The sequence below is a fragment of the Spermophilus citellus genome (genome assembly GCF_964194105.1).
Source record: "Spermophilus citellus genome assembly, chromosome: 19".
NCBI classification, from domain to species: domain Eukaryota; kingdom Metazoa; phylum Chordata; class Mammalia; order Rodentia; family Sciuridae; genus Spermophilus; species Spermophilus citellus.
The window spans coordinates 18,119,427-18,138,448 of NC_138201.1; the positions used below are offsets into that span (position 1 = coordinate 18,119,427).

Sequence of the window (19,022 nt, forward strand, 5' to 3'; positions counted from 1 at the left end):
GCTACCATCTGAGGACCAGATGAGGTCCAAAGAGGGCAGGGGTCCCTCAGAAATGGTGGTAGGGCAGGGTAAAATCATACCTCCAGGCATTTGTGGACGGGAGCTTGTGAGGGAGAAGATGGGAGGAGGGAGGCAGGGTTTAATGGAGAGCAGGACTGAAAAGAGATGGAGGGATTTTCAAGGAATGAGACAAGGAGGGATAGAACCCTGGAAGGAGGAAGTGACTGTAGCCCCTTGTAAGGAAATCCTTCAGATGGTGAGGAGATGAGATGGTTAGCGCGGAGCCAAAGGTAAGCTTGTGATCCTCTTTCTAGAGGTCATGGGCCACTGCTAGGGCTCCGAGGCATGGGGGCCAGCCCCTGACGGTGGGGTTGGATAGGTGGGCCACTGGTACAAACGTGGGGCCATATTCCTGACCCAGAACGCCCAGACTTTGTCCCTGTTTCTCGTGTACATAGAGGGTGAAGGGTCGGGAGAGGTCGGGGTGATGCAGGGTGGGTGCCTGGAGGAGGACCTGTAAAGGACTTCCCTGCCGCTGAGGGTAGGGGTTCATCTTGGGGGCCCTTGGCCAGATTATATCTTTGGTGTAGATACAGACGCAATAAGCTGTTTCCTGTCTACTGTAATGGCCTTTTTCCCTTGAGAGAGAGAGAACCCTAGATATGTGACCTCTTTACATGCTATTTGGGCCTTTTTTGGAGAGGCCCGATATCCCTTTAAGGCCAAGAAATTAAGTGGGAGAACTGTGTCATCTGTTGAGTGCCCTTTGGACGGGCTAGAAGAATTTGTAGAGGTTTGCAAGAGGTGCAGAGAGCAGGATTGGGTCGGAGCAAGAAGAAAGCCTGCACATAAGCCATCTTTACCCATTTTTACGCTCACAGTGACTGTAGAGATTCCTTAGAATGGAGGGATCCAGGGATCCAAAAAGGGGCCATCTGTTTTGGTTGTCTAAGGGATAAGTGGGCCAGGCCTGGGTGCTATATGTGATCCAAGAGGCATTGTAGGGGAGAGTCGACCATCAGAGAAGACACATTACCCGTGTAAGGAGGAGGGAAGAGGACGCAGAGGAGGAGGAAACTGATTTATTGGCAAAAGGGGCGTCCCCGCTAGAGCCAAAAAATCGGGAGTGCCTAAGTGGCAGGTTCGAACTGCAGAGATTGGTCGTCACCAAATCCTGACAGTCGAAGCTCTCGTCCTGGACGGAGCCGGAGCAGTGGGAGACCTTGGCCAAGGCTTTTCGGGACCCCTTATGGAGAGGCCAGATACTCCCAGGGCCGGAAAGAGGGGAGAGGCAAGGCAAGAGAGAGGAAGGGGAGGGTAAGTATCTCTCTAGTGGCCGAGTCTTAAAGGTGAGAGGACTAGGACTTTCGAATCTGCCCAAGGAAGGAGTCCCTGAGGGCCACTGTAGCCTTAAAGGCTGTGGTGCTTTCCTCCCCACAGGTGGGCAAAGAGATTTGCTGGACGATAATCAACATATTGCAAGAGGGAGGATTCGGGGCACTGGGGGTGAAAAGATTGGAGGTCGGAGGCCAAAGTTTGTCCAAAGAGGGGTGGACTATCTCGAAATCCCTGAGGAAGGACAGTCCAAGTTAGTTATTGAGAATGTCTGGTGGTGGGATCTGACCAGGTAAAGGCAAAAATATCTTGTGATTCGGGGGCAAGGGGAATGGAGAAGAAAGCATCCTTTAAATCTATGACTGAGAAGTGGGTGGCAGTGTGGGGGATCTGAGACAGCAGGGTGTATGGGTTGGGAACCAAAGGATGTATGGGCCTAAGGGAGGTGTTGATGAGTCGTAGGTCCTGAGCTAAGTGATAGGACCCGTTGGGCTTTTTTACCGCTAGTATGGGAGTATTGTAAGGGGAATGAGCAGGACGGAGGGACCCCTTGCTAAGAAGGTCCTGAATAATAGGTTGTAGGCCCAGGAACGTCTGATAGAATGGGGAGTTGTCTATGGAACAGAGTAATAGGGGAGTCTTTCTTGGATAGATGGTCTTTTCTCCTACCCTGACAATAGGAGAGGTGGACGGCACTGTTTGCCCCCAGAATTCTGTCAGGACTGAGAAGGTAGCCCTGGTGTCAAGGAGAAAGTCAACCTTGAGTCCATCCACCTGAATCCGCACCCTGGGTTCCTGTCTATTGATTGTTATGGCCGGGGACAAGGGCCCAAGGCACCGTCAGTTGATTGCCATGCCCAGAAGGTCCCTGGCCATAGACCTCCTACGGGATCTAGGACAGTCAGAGCCCCAGTGACCTGTTGTTGACATTTAGGGCATTAGGTACGTGGAGTGCGTGGTGCGGGGCATGCCCTGGCCCAATGTCCCTCCTTGCCACATTTGAAGCAGGCGCCTGGGGGGGTTTTCGGTGATGGGCAGCAACCTGAGGAAGCACCCTGCAGGGCTTGGGCGAGCATCTGACATTTCTCAGTCTGGGGGGGTTGGCAGGACCATGTTTGAGCTTTTTTAGTTTTGCCCGGATGTTGGGGTAGCTCTGCGAGAGGAAATATGTCATAAGGACATGAGGGCCATCTGGGGTTTTGGGAGTTTGATCTGGGGCAGCAAGTGGCCCTGGAGGGTGATTGGGATTAACTTGGTGAGTTTCATCGGCAAGTTCCCAGACTCTGGCACCTTCCTCAAGAAGGCGAGTATTAGCCAATATCATGATGAGTGAGGCTATAAGCCTGGAGGATCCATTGAAACACTAGGGACGTAGTTTGGGGGGGGACAAAGGTGTCGGCTGAGTCAGGGAGAGCACCTGAGGGGCTGGACGGAGCCGATGGGGGCGGTCGGTAGGGAGGGGGTTCATCTGCTGGATAGGTCGGGGTGAGCATGAAGAAGAGAAAAAGCTTCAACACAGGGGAGCTCCGTCCACTTTTTCGAGCACTCGCAGGGGTTAAGCAGATCTCTGAGAACTGCGGGGTCTAGGGATCCTCCTGGGGGCCATTGACTTTGATTGTCTAATTGATGGTAAGGCCAATCTTGTGTGCAGAATTTAATAAGGGGGAGTCTGCAGGGAGGGAAGAAGAGGCCCCCGCAGGTCAGGAGAGGGACAAGGGTGGTTGAGAGAGGGAAGGAGGGAGGAGTGCCTGTTCTTCCACCCCTCAGGACCTCCTGCTCATGAACCGGGCTCCAGAGAGTCCACTGTGACCGTGAAGGTGGTGGTGGGGTGCATTCTCGACGATCACGGTCAAAGCCCCTGCCTAGCCCATCTGAAGTGGGAAACCCGATAGGGGAACTTGCCTACTGAAGCGCCGGTGTTGTGTGAGCAGCAGCGCTCGAAAGAGAGGACGAGGACGGCAAGCCTTGGGAGAGGGATTCCCCCTCCCGGGTTTCGGCACCAATGAAAGAACGAATAAGGCTCGTCATTGGAGAAAATGCGAGTTTATTGAGGAACAGCTCTGCTTATTTATAGATCTGGGGGTGGTTTGACGGTTATGACAGTTTAATGATTGAAGGGTTTGACAGTTGGCTGGGGTGCTTTCTGATGGGTGGGTAAGGATCAGGTGAGCCAGCAGGGCTAGTCTGATGGGTGGGTAAGGATCAGGTGAGCCAGCAGGGCTCACCATTGGATGGCTCTTCTCAGGTGGGGAGGTTAGTCTTTGGAGCCAGGGTGACTCCCAACAAGCAGCATCTGTTGTGATATTTCCTTTTTCATCATGAATTTTAGTAATTTGAGTTTTCTCTTATCATTAGTGTGACTAAGAGTTTATCAATTTTATTTTTCAAAGAACCAACTTTTTGTTGTCAGTTTTTTGGATTGTTTCTTTTGTTTCAATTTTATTAATTTCAGCTCTGATTTTAATTATTTTCTGTCTTCTACTTCTGGTATTGATTCCCCCCCCCCCAGGGCTTTGAGATGTAATGTTGGGTTATTTATTTGTGGACTTTCTATTCTTATAATGAATGAGCCCAACTCTTCAGTGAGTTGCCTTCATAGTGTCCCAGAGATTTTGATATCTCATTTACCTCTAAGTATTTTTTATTTGATCCCTGATTTCTTCTGCTAGGCATTGGTCATTCAGTTGTGTATTATTTAGTCTCCAGGTGTTAGCTTCTATTTTTATCATTGATTTCTAATTTTATTCCATTATGATCTGATAAAATGCAGGATATTATCTGTATTTTTTTTTTTTTTGTATTTGCTAAGTTCCTTCGTGCCATAGGTATGGCCTATCTTAGAGAAGGATCCATGTGCTGCTGAGAAGAAAGTGTATTTGCTTATTGATGGATGAAATATTCTCTATATGTCTGTTGAGTCTAAATTATTGATTGATTATTCACTTCTGTGGTTTCTTTGTTAGTTCTTGTTTGGAGGATCTGTCCATTTGTGAGAGAGGTGTGTTAAAGTCACCCAGTCTTACTGTGTTGTAGTCTGATTCTTGAAATTGAGAAGGGTTTGTTGGATGTATGTAGATGGCTGCATTGTTTGGGGGCATAAATATTTACAATTGTTAGGTCTTGTTGATGTATAATTCCCTTCAGCAGTGTTCAATGTCCTTCTTTGTCCCTTCTGATTAACTTTGGCTTGAACTCCACTTTACGTGATATGAGGATACAAACGCTGCTTGTTTATGGGATCGTGTAAGTGATGTGTCTTTCCCATCCTTCCCCCTTCAGTCTGGGAGTGTCTCTGCCCATGAGGTGAGTCTCTTGGAGACAGCATATTGTTGAGCCTTGTTTTTTAATCCAATGAGAGAGTCCGTGTCTTTTGATTGATGAATTTAGGCCATTTACATTCAAGGTTATTATTGATCTGATTTATATTCCTACTCATTTTGGTTTATTTTTGTTTTTTAATTTGAATTAGGTTCTCCTTTCATTGACTATTCCTTTAGCGTGGTTTCTCCCTTTGCTGGTTTTCACTTTTTTTTTCATTTCACTTTCATTAAATATTTTATCGAGGATGTTCTGTAGTGCAGTGCCGGGGGCCAGCCCCAGCGGGGTCCAGGGAGTCCCGAAGGAGGAGTGGCGTCGGCGAAATGATGAGACAGGAGTCGTTCCCTTTGAGCAATCTTCAGAGAGAGAGCTAAAGCAGCTTTTCTCTGGGTCCCCTTTTTATTACAATTTTTCTCATCATTATAGATTCACAATACGTCATTGATTATATAACTTAAAACTTTGCCAAGACATGACATTTCCTTAACCATGATTGAGAGCACACCGATCTACATTCTTCCAGGATATGACTCCCAGCCATACAATCATCAAAGTACAGATTCATCAATAAAACATGTCACCAATTTACATCCTTCAGATTTTCCCAAGATTTACTATTTTTCCCAAGATGTTATTTTCTTATTAACTAATGTCAAACTACGTAACCAGACTCTAAGTCTCCTAATTAATCATTAACCTAAAGTACACCTGCACTTTATTTTTAATCTAAAATTCCCATCTAAAAAAGTCCCTTTAAATCTTATATTTAAAATGTCCTAAAGTTTATGAATCATCCTTAAAGCATATCAGAAACCTATATAACTAAAGACTTAATAATTTCTAAACTTAAGAATCTAAATAATATTTTTAACATTATTCTAAAATTGTGTCTTATAAAGCTATTTTAATTCCTAAATTTATTTTCATAAAACTGGTTGAGCTGCTTTCTCAGAGAGTTTCTTTTGTTTCTCAGTCAAGGTACACTAGTTCTCAAAGAATTTGTTTCTCAGTGAAGGTACGCTAGTTCTCAGAGTTTGTTTTTCAGAGGATGATTGTTGTCTGTTATTAGGTTTGTCCACAATGTACTAAGATAGAAGAATAGCCTTTTATTTTGTCCTTGATATGCTGAGGGGTGGGTAGCAGAACAGCTTCCAAGGCATGAACTACCTGTTCTGTTCTAGCCATCTGAAATTTAATTGTTTGGCATTTAACATACTCATGCCTCCTGTGAGAAACATAAGCATGAAAATGCAAAGTCCCAATTACATAAAAAAGGGTCTCATGGTTTCGGTTACCCACCAACCAGTGTGGCTTTGCCAGCATTCATCCTCACTGTGACCCTGTCAAGACAGTGGGAGAGCGGCTTTGCCAACACTTTTTCTCACTGTGACCCTGTCAAGACAGTGAGTGGGGGATCGCCTTCACCAGTGCAGGCTCTAGTTGTGAGTTCTTTTAACCTTTGTTTATCATGGTTATCTTCAGACCTTAGGCTTAATTTTGCTGAACGTAGGATTCTTGGTTGGCATCCATTTTCTTTCAGAGCTTGGACATATTATTCCAAGACCTCATAGCCTTGAGGGTCTGGGTTGAGAAATCAGCCGAGATCCAGATTGGTTTCCCCCTAAACATCATCTGGTATTTTTTTCTTGCAGCTCTTAAAATTCTCTCTGTGGTCTGTATGTTAGGCATTTTTATTATGATGTGCCTTGATGTGGGTCTACTGCAGTTTTGTACATTTAGGGTTCTATGAGCCTCTAGTATTTGATTTTCCAATTCATTCTTCAGGTTTGGGAAATTTTCTTGTGTTATTTCGTTGAAAAGATTGTGCATTCCTTTCATTTGTAGTTCTGTGCCTTCATCTATCTTGATAAATTTTAAATTTAGTCTTTTCATGTTATCCTATAATTCTTGGGTGTTCTGTTCATGGTTTCTTAACATCTTTGAATGGTCAACTTTGTTTTCAAGATTATATATTTTGTCTTTCTTGCTTGAGGTTCTGTTTTCCAAGTGGTCTAGTCTGTAGGTGATGCTTTCAAGTGAATTTTTAATTTGGTTTGTTGATTCCTTCATTTCCAGGACTTCTGGTTGATTTATTTTTAGAATCTCTTTTTATTGAACTGATCTTTCACCTACTGAATTCCATCTCTGATTTCACTGCTTACATCATCCTTTACGTCCTGGGTCAGTTCACCTACGTACATGCTAAACTCCTTCTGTCATTTAGTCTACTGTGGGTGTCAGTGGATTCTGTTATGGGAGCATCTTGGTTTCTTGGGGCAGTTTGTCCCCTTGTGTTCTCGGGTAGTGTCTACCCATTTAGTGTGGACTTGAGGCAGCACAGTTCCTACTTGTAGACGTACGGTGTTCCTGAAGGTTCCAGTATCTTGTCTTTGAGAGAGAGACCATGACAGCAGCCATTATAAACAATATACCAAACTGCTTAAACCAACCAGCTCCTCTAAGACGTCTGTGATAGTGTCACAGTAAACAGAAATGATGTGTTCAATTATTGTCCACAAGGTGAACAGTAGGTTTGCAAAGGGTTTACAGTTTCAAATGGTGAACGGAGGGAGAAGAGAGTGGTGTAGGATGTGATGCTTATGAGGAAGGAGGAGAGAGAGTAAAACATCACAGGAAGAGTGAAGGGGGGATTGATAAAGGTTGGCTGTTGGTAGGAGAAAAGAGAGATTCCAGGGAAGCAGGTAAGTGAGAGAAGAAATTCATGTATAATGAAAGATTTTTAAATAAATAGAAAAAAGTAAAAATGAAACAATACACAACGGATTCTTGAAAAATACTTGGTTTCAAAAATGGCAGAAATTTGAGAGAAAAGAAGAAAAAGGAAAAAAAATCTTGATGAGCAGTTGACTGACTGCTTCTGTTGGGGTTCAGAAGTTTCTCAGCTTCCCTTCTCGGCAGCGGGGTTGTCTTGGGGTGTGGTGCTTGCTCCACCCTCAGGGTGGCCGGGGTGGCCGTGAGAGGGTTGGTCCTGGAGGTGGAGCTCCGGAGGCGGGGCGCAGGCTCGGGGTGCTCCAGGCTCCTCCCTGGCCAGCTGGTCTGCAGATCTGAAGTCCGTGCTGGGGCGGGGCGGCCATCGCGGGGCTCTCCTTCAGGTTCCACTCCTGTGGCGCAGGCGCTCCTTCTTAGCCCACTGTGGCTCCTGGGCACACCAAGATTCCTGGTCTCCGATTCAGAGACCGGTCCCTCCCACTCCCGCCCTTTCCAATCACCCGTCTCAGGGCTGGAAGGGGGGGAGCACCAGGTGGGTCCCCCTCCAGTGTTTCCCTGGGTAAACTCCTCCACGCTGGTCACTTGTCGCACTCTCTGACTCCCGGCGTGGGTGTGCCCAGTAACCGGCCCCAGGTGCAGCTGCCGGGTGGTGCACTCTGCTGCCTTCGCGCTGGCCCCACACACTGCGGCGCAGCCCAGCTGACCTCCACAGGCTCCTCACCGACCCCGCCCCAGGCTTCCTTTGTCGCTGTAGCTTGATCCCGGACAGAGGGACGAGCCTGGTGTGTGCCCCTGAAATTCCACTCCAGTCCCCTGATGCCTGCCCGGTCGCCCCTTTGCTGAGGAGCTGTCTGCTGGCCTTGGTTCGCGGTGGAGCCCGCAGGGAGACGGTGGGTCTTGGCGAGGACCCGCACCGCCGGGAGGTGGCCGCCCTGGCTGTGCCCGCTGGCAGCTGGCAGTCGCCGTGGGTGACGCCCGTGTCTTCCTCGAGTGCACCGCTGCCGTCGTCTGGGACAGCCGCTGGTCCGTGGGTGATGAACTCGTGTCCCTCTACCTTGCTAGACTCACTCTAGGCGCTAGAGTCTTTGGGGGAGGCTCTGGGTCCTGTAGATGGAAGACTGCGCCCCGGCAAACGCGTGGCTGCGCTGCTTTTCCTGTTTCTATCCCCCTTTGGCCCCTTTTCCACTGGCCCTGGGTCTGTTACAAATGGCCTTTACAGCATCGAGGTGAGGTGTCTTCCTTCTGTCCCCAGCTTCTTTCTGACCTGAATGGCTGTTGGGTTTTATCAAAGGCCTTTGCTGTGTCTATTGACCGGATCGTGTGGTCTTTTTCTTAATTTTAAGTGATGAGTCACATTTATTGGTTTGCATATGTTGAACCGACCTTTCGTCCCTGGAATGAAACCCACTTGAATGGGGTATTGTCTTCTTGATGTGTTTCTTCTATTTTTATTTTTTTAAATATCATGTTGTAGTTGTAGGTGGACACAATACCTTTATTTTACGGTTATGTGGTGCTGAGGCTCCATCCCAGCGCCCCACATGTGCTAGGGCAGCCCCAGCCCAGCCCCTCTTGATGTGGTTTTCATGTGGGGGTTTGTTTATGTTTTCTTTAGGATTTTTGCATCTGTGTCATGAGGGCTATTGTCTGTAGTTTTCTTGATGCATCTTGGGATCAGGGTTATACTAGCTTCATAAAAAGTATTGGCAAGTGTTCCCTCTCCTTATGAGAAGAACTGGTGTGAGTTCCTCTGTACAGGTCCGGTAGTGCTCAGCTGAGAATCCTTGAGGCCCAGGGCTTTTCTTTTTTGGAAAGATTTTAATTGCTGTTTCAACAGATACTGGTCTGTTTAGGATTTCTGTATCTTCCTAGTTCAATTTTGGCAGGTCATACATGTCTAAAAATTTGTCCATGTATTCCATATTTTTAAGTTTATTAGAGTCTGTTTTCAAAATGGAGCCGATAGTACTCTGGACTTCAGAGAGGTCTGTGGTGATATCTTCTTTTTCATCTCCAATCCATCTTATTGATTTCTTTCTTCTCACTCTTTTTTTGGGGAGCCAGGGACCGGGGATTGAAGTCAGGGACATTCCACCACTGAGCCCCATCCCCAGCCCTATTTTGTATTTTATTTAGAGACAGGGTCTCCCTGAGTTGGTTAGCACCTCACTGTTGCTGAGGCTGGCTTAGAACTCGTGATCCTCCTGCCTCAGCCTCCTGAGCTGCTGGGATGACAGGCGTGCACCATCGTGCCTGCTTCATTCTTTCTGTTGGTTAGTTTGAGTAAGGGTTCTCAATTTTATTTCCTTTCAAAGAACCAACTCTTCATTACATCAATTCTCTGTTTTTTTCTTCTCAATTGCATTATCTCGGCTCTGATCTCAATTATTTCCTGTCTCCTACTGGTTTGGGGGTATGCTCCTTTTCTAAGGCCTTTAAGATAGAACAGAAGCTTATTGATTTGGGATCTCACTCATTTTTTAATGTAGGCACTCGGTGCTACAAGGGTGTTTTGAAATCCCCCAGTATCACTGTTGGGGCCTCCTAGAAGTGCTTTTATGCTGTGACATTTTGATACATTGTGTCTTTGTTCTCATTAAAATTTTTTTTTTCCTTGTAGATGGACACAATATCTTTATTTTTATTTACTTATTTGTTTAATGTGGTGCTAAGGATGAAACCCAGGGCCTCATGGGTACCAAGTGAGCGCTCTACCACTGAGCCACAACCCAGCCCCTTGTTCTCCTTCTTAAGAATTTTTTCATTTCTAGGAATTTCTTAATTTGTTTTCATTTCTTACTACTACCTTGATCCATTCTTCATTTAAGAGAATATTTTTCAATTTCCATGAGTTTACATGGTTTCTCTCATTTTTCTTGCTGATATTTCTCGTTTAATTCCATTGAGATCTGATAGGACACACGGGGTCATATCAGTGTCTTTATTTTATGTATTTTGCTAAGATTTGCTCCGTGGCCTTGAGTATGGTTTATTTGGGAAAGTTCCATGCAGAGCTGAGAAGAGGTCAATTCAGCTCTTCTGGGGTGCCATATTTGTAGAAGTCCATTTGATTCCTAGTGTTGGGTAAATCTCTGTGGATTTTTGTTGTTGTTTCTCTGTCTTGATGACTTGTCTATGGGTGATACGGGTGTTTTGAAATCCCCCAGTATTACTCTGGGGTCCTATGTGGAATTTAATGTCATGGAATGTTTTTTCAAGTTGTAGATGGATGCAGCATCTTTATTTTGTTTATTTATTTTTCATGTGGTGCTGAGGATGAAACCCAGGGCCTCCCATGTGAGGCGAGCGCTATGGCCCCAGCCCGTGGAGTGTTCTTTCTGTGGGATTTTGTGTGTGGACATTGTGGCTCACGTGTCTCCTGTGGCCCTGTCTTCTTGTTGGGTTGTCCCTTACCAGGCTGTAGTGTCCCATGTGGGAATAGCCACTCCTGCTTGTTTTCTTGGGTCGTACGTCTGGAGTTGTCTTTGGCTCCTTCTTCCTTCAGTCTGTGGGTGTCTGCCTGTAAGACGGGACTCTCCTAAACAGCACATAGCTGGGTTTTGTGTTTTGATCCATTCTGCTGATCTGAATCTTAATTGAGGACTCGAGGCCATTCATGTCCAGCACATGGCTGAGTGTTTGTGGTTCCTGCTGTTTGGGGTCTTGCTGTGTCCTGTCCTGTCTGGACTCTCACTTAGTGGGCCATTCTTTGGAGTTTGGGGTTTTTGTTTGTTTCTGTGTGAAGTTTATCTTTGTTCTTTGCAGAGCTGGTTTGGTGCTCATGAATTCTTTATTTCTTCTTGTTGTGGAGTGTTATTACTTTCCCCTCTAATTTGAAACTGAGCTCTGCTGGGTTTAGTGACCTTGGCTGAGGGCTGTGTCCTTTTAGGGTTTGGAATATCTCGCCCCAGGCCTCCTTGATTTCAGACTCTGAGCAGACAAATCAGAAGTGGCCTGACTGCTTTCTCTCTACATGTGACCTGTTGGTTTTCTCTCTGGCTTTTAATATTCTTTCCCTGTTTTCCATGTTAGGTGTTTTGATGGTGGTGCGTCTCAGCAAACTTGGTCTCTGGCTGGTCTGTTTGGGGTCCTAGAAGCCCCCTGCATGTGGACAGCCGTCGTGTTCTGCCTCAGCTCTAGGTGAAAAGGTTCTTTCCTCTTCATTCCGTATCCCCATGTTCTTCCCTCCCAGTGACTCTCGGGTTTGGTCTTTTAAAGCTGTCCCCGAAGCCCTTAGCTATGATTTCCCCCTTTACTGCCTTCCATGTGTGGGGGTCGTGTAGCCCGTCTTCAGGGCCCAGGCTCCGTCTTCTGCACCGTCTGGGAGTGAGTTTGCGTGTGATTGATCTTGTCTCCCATCTCAGGGTTCTGCTCTGTCCTCCTATTTCTGTTTCTTTATTAAAATGGTCTTTCGCCTCCTCTAGTCACTCTCTCAATTCCTTCCTTAGATCTTCTTTTAGTTTGTTAGACATTCTGAGAAGCAGTTTCTCATGATCTTCCTGTTTCTTTGTCTCCCCCTCATCAGTGGGACCCCTTGTTGGGGGCTGTGGGTTTGGGGAGATTGTGCATCTGTGTCCTCAGGCCCTGGTCTTGGCCCAGGGGCAGTGGACTCCTCCACCTGTTCACCCACATTCCTGGGTTGTGACTGGTGGGGTGGCCTGGATTGAGGTGCTCCTAGTGTGCTGAGCCTGTGTGTGACTTCACTGTCCGCTGTGGCAGCGGATGCCCGCAGTGTGACCTGGGGCCCTCGTGGTTCAGTGGGCCCGGACAGTAGTGTGGGGTGTGTCTCCTCCTTGTGTGGAGGTGCAGCTGAGGACGAGTGTCAAGCTGTGGGGGACAAGGAGCGCTGTCCTCTGGTCCAGTGTGGCTCGGCGGCAGAGTCTGCTCCTGTGGCCTGTGGTGTCCCTGGAAGGAGGGAGGAAAGGAGGAAGGAAGAAGCCCTAGCAGCCCTGTGAACGAGGGAACCAGCAGTGGGATAGCGACACCCACCGCACAAGGCAGTTAGGAGAGAAGGACGCGGGCAGGGAGTGGGGAGAGAGGGGAGAGCAGGGCGGCGGGTGAGGAGGGGCGGAGGCACAAGTCAGGGAAGGGGGAGGAAGCCAGGAGCCTGGCGGACCAGGCAGGGGTGTGACTTTAAAAATGTACAAATGAGGAAAGACACACTTCTGGGGACACTGGGTCTCCCCCAGCCAGTGGGTGTGGCTGGCGGAGGGGGCCGTCCACCGTGTCCCCGGCCTGTCCCTTGCTTGTCCCTGGCTGAGCGGGGAGCAGGATCAGCTCCTGAGTCCTTGCCCTGCCGGGAGGCGGGTCTGGGGTCTTCTGGACCCTTCGCCCTCTGCTGCCCAGGGACCCGCTGTCCCCCATCCCTGCTGGTCTCTAAGCCGCCGGGCTGGGATGGGGGCAGGGGACGGGCTATCCTGGGCTGTCCCCACTGGAACCCCCCGGGTGGAACATTCTCTGCTGGGGCTCTGTTCTGGGTGCCACCGAGGTCCCGGGCAGCGCTCGGCTGCCGTGTGGCCGTGTCTGCTCTGCTGTCCCGGCACCTGGCCGCCCCAGTCCTGCCTGGTGCCTGTCCTGTGCAGGGGTGTCGCAGGGCTCCGCACAGGCCGCCCGGGGCTCCAGCAGGGGCAGCCTGGGTCCCCGCGGGCTCTCATTCGCATCCCAGCCAGGTGGCAGCAGCTTTCCTGACCTGGGGGTGCTGGGTGCATGGGTGCCAACAGCGCCGCGGGTCACCCAGGGCAGGCCGCCCTCTGACGGGAGCCCTGGCAGCCTGTGCTAGGTGCTGAGGAGGGTTGTGCGCCTCTGAGCCTCTGTCCAGGGCGGAGTCGTAGCGAGGGCCCCCTTTGAGTCACCTCCAGGGAAGCGGCGCTCCGGCTCCGCGGATCCCGGTCTCCATCGCTGCCCGCCCGCCTGCCCTGCTGTCCTTGGGTCGTTTTTTTTCCCCTGGGTTCGGGTCCTGGGGGTTGACCCAAGGACACTCTGCTGGTGAGCCACACCGCCAGCTCTGTGTTTTGGGTCTCACTGACTTGCTTGGGGCGTCACTAACTTGCTGGGGGGTGGCCTCCTCCACGTGATCCTCCTGCCTCAGCCTCCAGTGGGCACCGTCGTGCCCAACCTCATGGCTCCTTGGCAAAGAATCTGCTTGAATCTTTTGTTAATTTAAGGGGGAAAAGTTGGGGCAATTTTTTTCTTAACTTTTTATATAAAGTGTCCTTTGCTGTAGTTACAATCTGGATGCGCTGTCCTCCCGGGGTGCCTGTTACTACAGCCATGGAACTTGGGGAAGCCGGTGGCCTCTGGGGTCTGTGGAAGGCGGGGCCCCTTCTCTGTCCCCTGCCCGCTGCTCCTGCTGCCCTCCACTCCTGTCCACCATGCTCCTGTGTCCCTTTGGGCCCAGAACCCTGGGTTGAGCCCACCTCCGGCCATACCTCTGAAACCATGAGCCACAGCAAGCTTGTCCTCCCCTGAGTTGTCACTGTTGGTATTTTAGTCACAATGTGGAAACGTTAGCAGATTGGAGGGCTTTTTTTTTTTTTTTTTTTTTTTTTTTTAATGAGCAGAGTTGGAAATTTTCAACTTTGCCGAGTTCCAGGACACCTGCTGCTTTCTGTTGTCCTTTGATGCTCTTGGGCCCTCCTGGGACATCTCCACCCACCCCAGGCCACAGAGGTCTTCTCCTGCACTTGTGCCGCAGTCCAGCTGCAGCAAAATAATCCGGGGGCGAGGAGCAACTTGTGTACATTGACACAGCAGGAGTGGGAGCCGTTTATTGTAGGACCGGAGGGGTATGTATACATCCCACACAGCTCATCTAATTCATATCAACTAGATACAGCAGTCGACCAAGTCTCCACACTTAATGGCTCGCTGGCGCCACCTCGCAAACCACTCCCCCTGGCAAAATGCCAGACGCCATCCTGACTTGTTTACAGACTCTAACACACTTCCTTGAAGAACTGTGACCTTAAATGTCTGTTTTGTCCTGTGGTCCACTTTGTGTCATCTCCTGTGCTCAGTAGGGTGTGGCCTTAGACTTGGAGGTCTCGGGACCTATGACCCCGTGTTCAGCCTCCTTTCCCTGCTGAATACGCTGCGTCTGTCAACCAGTTCACACAAGTGGACAGCAATGTGTGGGGTCCACAGTTGGTCACTCAGCCATGGAGAGGAGCAGCTGGCACACACCCCACCCTGTCACTCTGGCTGCTACTAGAGGAAGGAGCCGGGTACAGAGGCCCATGTGCGGGTACACTAGCTCCCCTGAACCGTGTCTTTAAAAGGGTTAAGATCTGCGTGTCTCTGGGGTGTCTACCCCAACGTCCCCTGACAGTGATTTCTGAAGTCCTTTTTCCTCCCTCTCACTGGTGGACACTGGTCCTTAAGCTCATAGCAGCCTGTGGTTGTGCAGCGTTATATTGAACTTGAGTGGCATTTCAAAAGGCGCCGTGGCGCATGACTGTAATCCCAGCAGTTCAGAGGCCAAGACAGGAGGACCTCAAGTTCAAGGCCAACCTGAGCAACATCATCCCTGTGTAGAAATAAAAATGGGCCGGGGTGTAGCTCAGGGGCAGAGCAGACCTGAGATTAACTCCCAGGAAACAAAATAAAAGTGATAAATGAAGAAATGAAAGGAATTGGGTAGTGTTCATTCGGCGAGGCCCTCTGATTTTTCCATGTAAACCACAGACCTGTCAGCTTGGCGAGGATCACATTGAAATTACACTGCAGTTGACTGCTGCTTCCTGTCTCTGCACCTTAGTCGACCTTGCTCTCTCACCGTTTCTAGTTTTTATTTCTAGATAGCTTAAGATACCGTGTACAATGTGCCCGTGTCATCTATAAATAAGGACATCCACTCTGCTCCCCCTCCCGCCCCCTTCTATTTGGTCTTCACTGGCTAAAGTGGTGTTCCGCATCTGCGTGTGGGAGTTAGCAGCAGGGTTGTGCTTTGTTTTTGGTACAGGGATTGAACCCAGGGGCCACTGAGCCCTGTCCCCAGCACTGTTTGTATTTTATTTGGTGACAGAGTCTCGCTGAGTTGCTTAGGGCCTCGCTGTTGCTGAGAGTGAGTGTGAACTTGAGATCCTCGTGCCTCGGCCTCGCGAGCTGCTGGGATGACAGTTGTGCACCACCAGGCCCAGCTAGTAGCAGGTTTTGTTTTCATTTTTAAAAATCTCGGTGATTCTGATATGACACCTCATTGTATTCCTTAGTATTTTCCTAGTGAGTAAATTGAAGATTTTTTCATGGGTGTATTGGCCACTTCCGTTCTGAAGTCAGCTTGGCTTGAGTTGACAGTTGCTACATATTTTGGGCACAGGTTCCTTATCCCCAAGTTTGTGGCTTATGATGTCTTTGGAAGTGTGTAAGTTTTCAATTTTAGTTCAACTTTTTAGTGGTTTATTTCACTTAATTTTTTTCTTTGTGTCTTTATTAGTGTATTGTGCTTGCACATGACGGAAGTGTCACATACGCACACACAGTGTCACAGCTTGGCCAGGGCCACCCCCACCACTTTCCTCCTGTCTCCCTCACCCCCGCCCCTCCCACCCCTGTCACTTAATTTTTTTATACTTATTTTTTTGGTATCAGGACTTGAACCCAGGGGTGCTTAACCCGAGCCATCCCCCAGCTTCTTTCTTCTTTATCTAAAGACGGGGTCCTGCTGGGTTGCGAGGTCGGCCTTGAACTCGCATTCCTTCCTCTGGCCCCGCCTGGGGTCCCAGGTGAGGGCCACTGTGCCTGGCATCCCCTGCTTGTCTTTCCTCTCTGGCTTCCACACGTGAGAACACAAGGCCTCCACGCTCTGGGTGAGGGAGGCCCGCTTCGGTGGTCACTAGGGTCCCTCTAGTGGCTGAATCCAGCTGTCCCATCCACGTGCCACCCTGTCTTAGAGCCACCTGTCGTGGCTCATAGTTTAGCTCTTGATGTGGATGGAAACCTTTGTTCAGCAGGGTTATGATCTGCTCCTGTGTTCCCTTCTAGAAGGTTCCTTCTCTGTGCGGCCTTGGGCGTGCGGGGCAGGCGCTCTGAGAGTCCGCTCTCGGGTCTCGGAGGCGCACGTTCGCCGTCGTGCGGGGCCCACCTCGGCCCGGGCCGCACTGGAGCAGGCAGTTCCCGGACTAGGCCGGTCCCCGCGTGTCCCACCGCAGTGATGCCAACTCGGTGCCGTTGACGGGGGAAAGCGGACCCCTTCCCCTCCTTCCCCGTCTTCTGTTTCAAGGCGGTGGCTGCTCTGAGCCCTTCACCTTTCCCTGTGCGTTTCAGGGACGGCTTTTTCGTTTCTGCAGAAACACTTGCTTGGGTTTGCGCAGGGTCGGCACTGGAGCCGCGGGTCAGTGGCCCTGTGTCTCCTGTCGCCTAACAAAATAGTTCCTTACCAAAAGGCGGGGTGGGCGCCCCGGGCCTCAAGGCTGGTACTAGAGAGGGGGTTTGGGGACGGAGCTCGGTGTGTAGAGCCCCGGGTTCCATCCTCAGAGGGTGTGTGTGTGTGAGTGTGTGTGTGAGTGTGTGAGTGTGAGTGGTGTGTGAGTGTGTGAGTGTGTGAGTGTGTGAGTGTGTGAGTGTGTGAGTGTGTGTGAGTGGTGTGTGAGTGTGTGAGTGTGTGAGTGTGTGTGTGTGTGTGTGTGAGTGTGTGTGTGAGTGTAGGCCCCACCCACTCCAGGGAGACCTGGGCCACGGCCCCTGCAAGCCCGTCTGCGCGGCGGGGAGTCTTGGCTGGAAGGCGCGGTGCTGGGCACCCACCTGAAGGCGGCTCGGATCCCGGGAGCACGGAGAGCGCCAGGCGGCCTCCTGGGCTCTGTAAACACGTGTGTCCATGTGACAAGCGTCCTTGCCCCTGCAGCAGATGGAGTGGCAGCTTCTGGGGCTGTGCGCATGAGCTGAGCCTCCGTCCCGGGCCTCTCTTTCCAGACTCCGGGGAGCAGGTCCTGGTGGACGTGGAGACCAAGACCAACAAGGAGATCGTGGAGCACGTCAGGAAGATCTTGGGGAAGAGCGAGTGAGTGGCCGCCACTGACGGGGGAGGAGCCGAGCTGGGGCTGCTCACAGCTGGCCTGTCCGGGTCAAGAGGGCAACATCATCCCTGCCGGGGTGGCGTGGGGACAGGCCCCTGGAGCGCAGCTGGAAGGCCCCGTGTGAAGCCCGGCTTGGAGCCAGGGGACATCCGGCTCCAGGGGTCGCGCCTGGGGAAGGGCTGACCCCAGGATGCACGCTGCTCTTGGGGACAGCAGGGGGTTGTCGTCCCAGTGACCTTGCCCTCAGTGACCTGGTGGGTATGGGGCTCCTCGGGGACCCGGGCTGCGCTTCACCTCGGCGCTCCTGCAGGGAGACCCTCCAGAGGGAGCAGCAGGAAAGGCAGCAGCTGTCGCACCCGGCCAACTTCGGGCCCCGGAAGTACTGCCTGCGGGAGTGCATGTGCCAGGTGGAGGGCCAGGTGCCCTGCCCGGGCCTGGTGGCCCTGCCCAAGGAGATGACCGGCAAGTACAGAGCCGCCCTGAGGGCCAGCGCCAAGGACTGAGCCGCCCGCACACCAAGCTGTGGTGAGATGGGGGTGACCCCAGGACTGTGCTCGGAAGTCGCCTTTGGACTGAGGCTGAGGTGCTGCATGGATGTCCCCGTCCCTTGCTCAATAAAAGGCCTGGTGGCCCCAGCAGCAGCGTGCCTCTGGTCCTGCCGCAGGGAAGGGGCTCTGGGCAGGGAGCGTAGAGGCCATTGCCACCGTGTTGTCCTGGGACACTCTGCTCCAGTGCTGTGGGTCATCTGCTCTTGGGGAGGTGACAGCCACCATGGCTGAGCCTGTGGCTTGGTGGCTTTCCCACTCCTCGGAGGGCTGGCCTTTCCAACAAGCATGTGGCCCTTGCGTGGCGTGGGGTCTGGCTTGGGCAGAGCTGCAGCAGCCCACTGTGGTGCAGGCCCCTGTCACTCAGGTCTGTGGCCCCTGCTGGCGAGGCCACCCACAGAGCCCTGGCAACTCGGCCAGGAGGTGGTTGTGGGGGTCAGGCTGGCACCTTTCTTTCCTGGCCCAGCCTGGCCCGTCCTACAGCCCCCAGGGTGGTAGCTGGTGCAGGTGGCCTCTGCCATTGGGTGAAGCGGGCAGTGTGGCTGTGGGAGCTGTATTGTGGTTTAGGGATCTGCCAGAAATGTTGACGTCCAGGTTCCGGTTTGCAGTGACTCTGCACCGGACCTGTGCTGGGCAATGGCTTGTGGCTCTAGTCGTAGTGGACAGGGTGCTCTGAGGGCCACAGGCTCACGGGCTGGTGTTTGGTGGCCCTCGTCTCCCACAGCCAGTGTGGAGGGTCACTGTATTGTCCCCAACCCAGCCGCTGGCTTGGTGACACGAACTCCCAGGATGAGGGGGACCCTGATCCAGAACAATCGCCCCTCTGTGCAGAGGGACAGAGGCCTGGGCTCAGGCTCAGGACAGTTGCAGGGACCACCCGCCACATCTCTGGGCCAGTGGGTGGAGTGAGTGGTGGTTGGCCTGGGGCCACCCTCCCCGAGACGTGGGCAGTGGACGAGGATCACGCACGTCATCGTTTACAACTTGTCTTTGATGTATCTGAGCCACAGGGACTGGCGGAGCGGGAGGGCTGCCCGACGCTTAGCCGTGTCCCGAGCCGTGGGGCGGGTCTGCAGACAGC

The 19,022-nt window shown here is 51.2% G+C and overlaps 1 protein-coding gene across 3 annotated transcripts in view; it reads left to right on the forward strand.

Moving 5' to 3' along the window:
• The window catches only part of MRPS25 (mitochondrial ribosomal protein S25), a 57,881-nt gene that overhangs the window by 12,712 nt on the left and 26,147 nt on the right, over positions 1-19,022 (forward strand). For 2 of the 3 annotated variants that reach the window (XM_081276055.1, XM_081276056.1), the window contains exons 3-4: positions 17,293-17,380; positions 17,707-17,921. In XM_081276055.1, the coding sequence (XP_081132181.1) occupies positions 17,293-17,380; positions 17,707-17,899 (281 nt within the window). In that variant the 3' untranslated portion in view covers positions 17,900-17,921. Of the gene's footprint in view, positions 1-17,292; positions 17,381-17,706; positions 18,035-19,022 lie in introns of those variants that run through there. The other variant, XM_081276054.1, reaches the window with a different exon arrangement.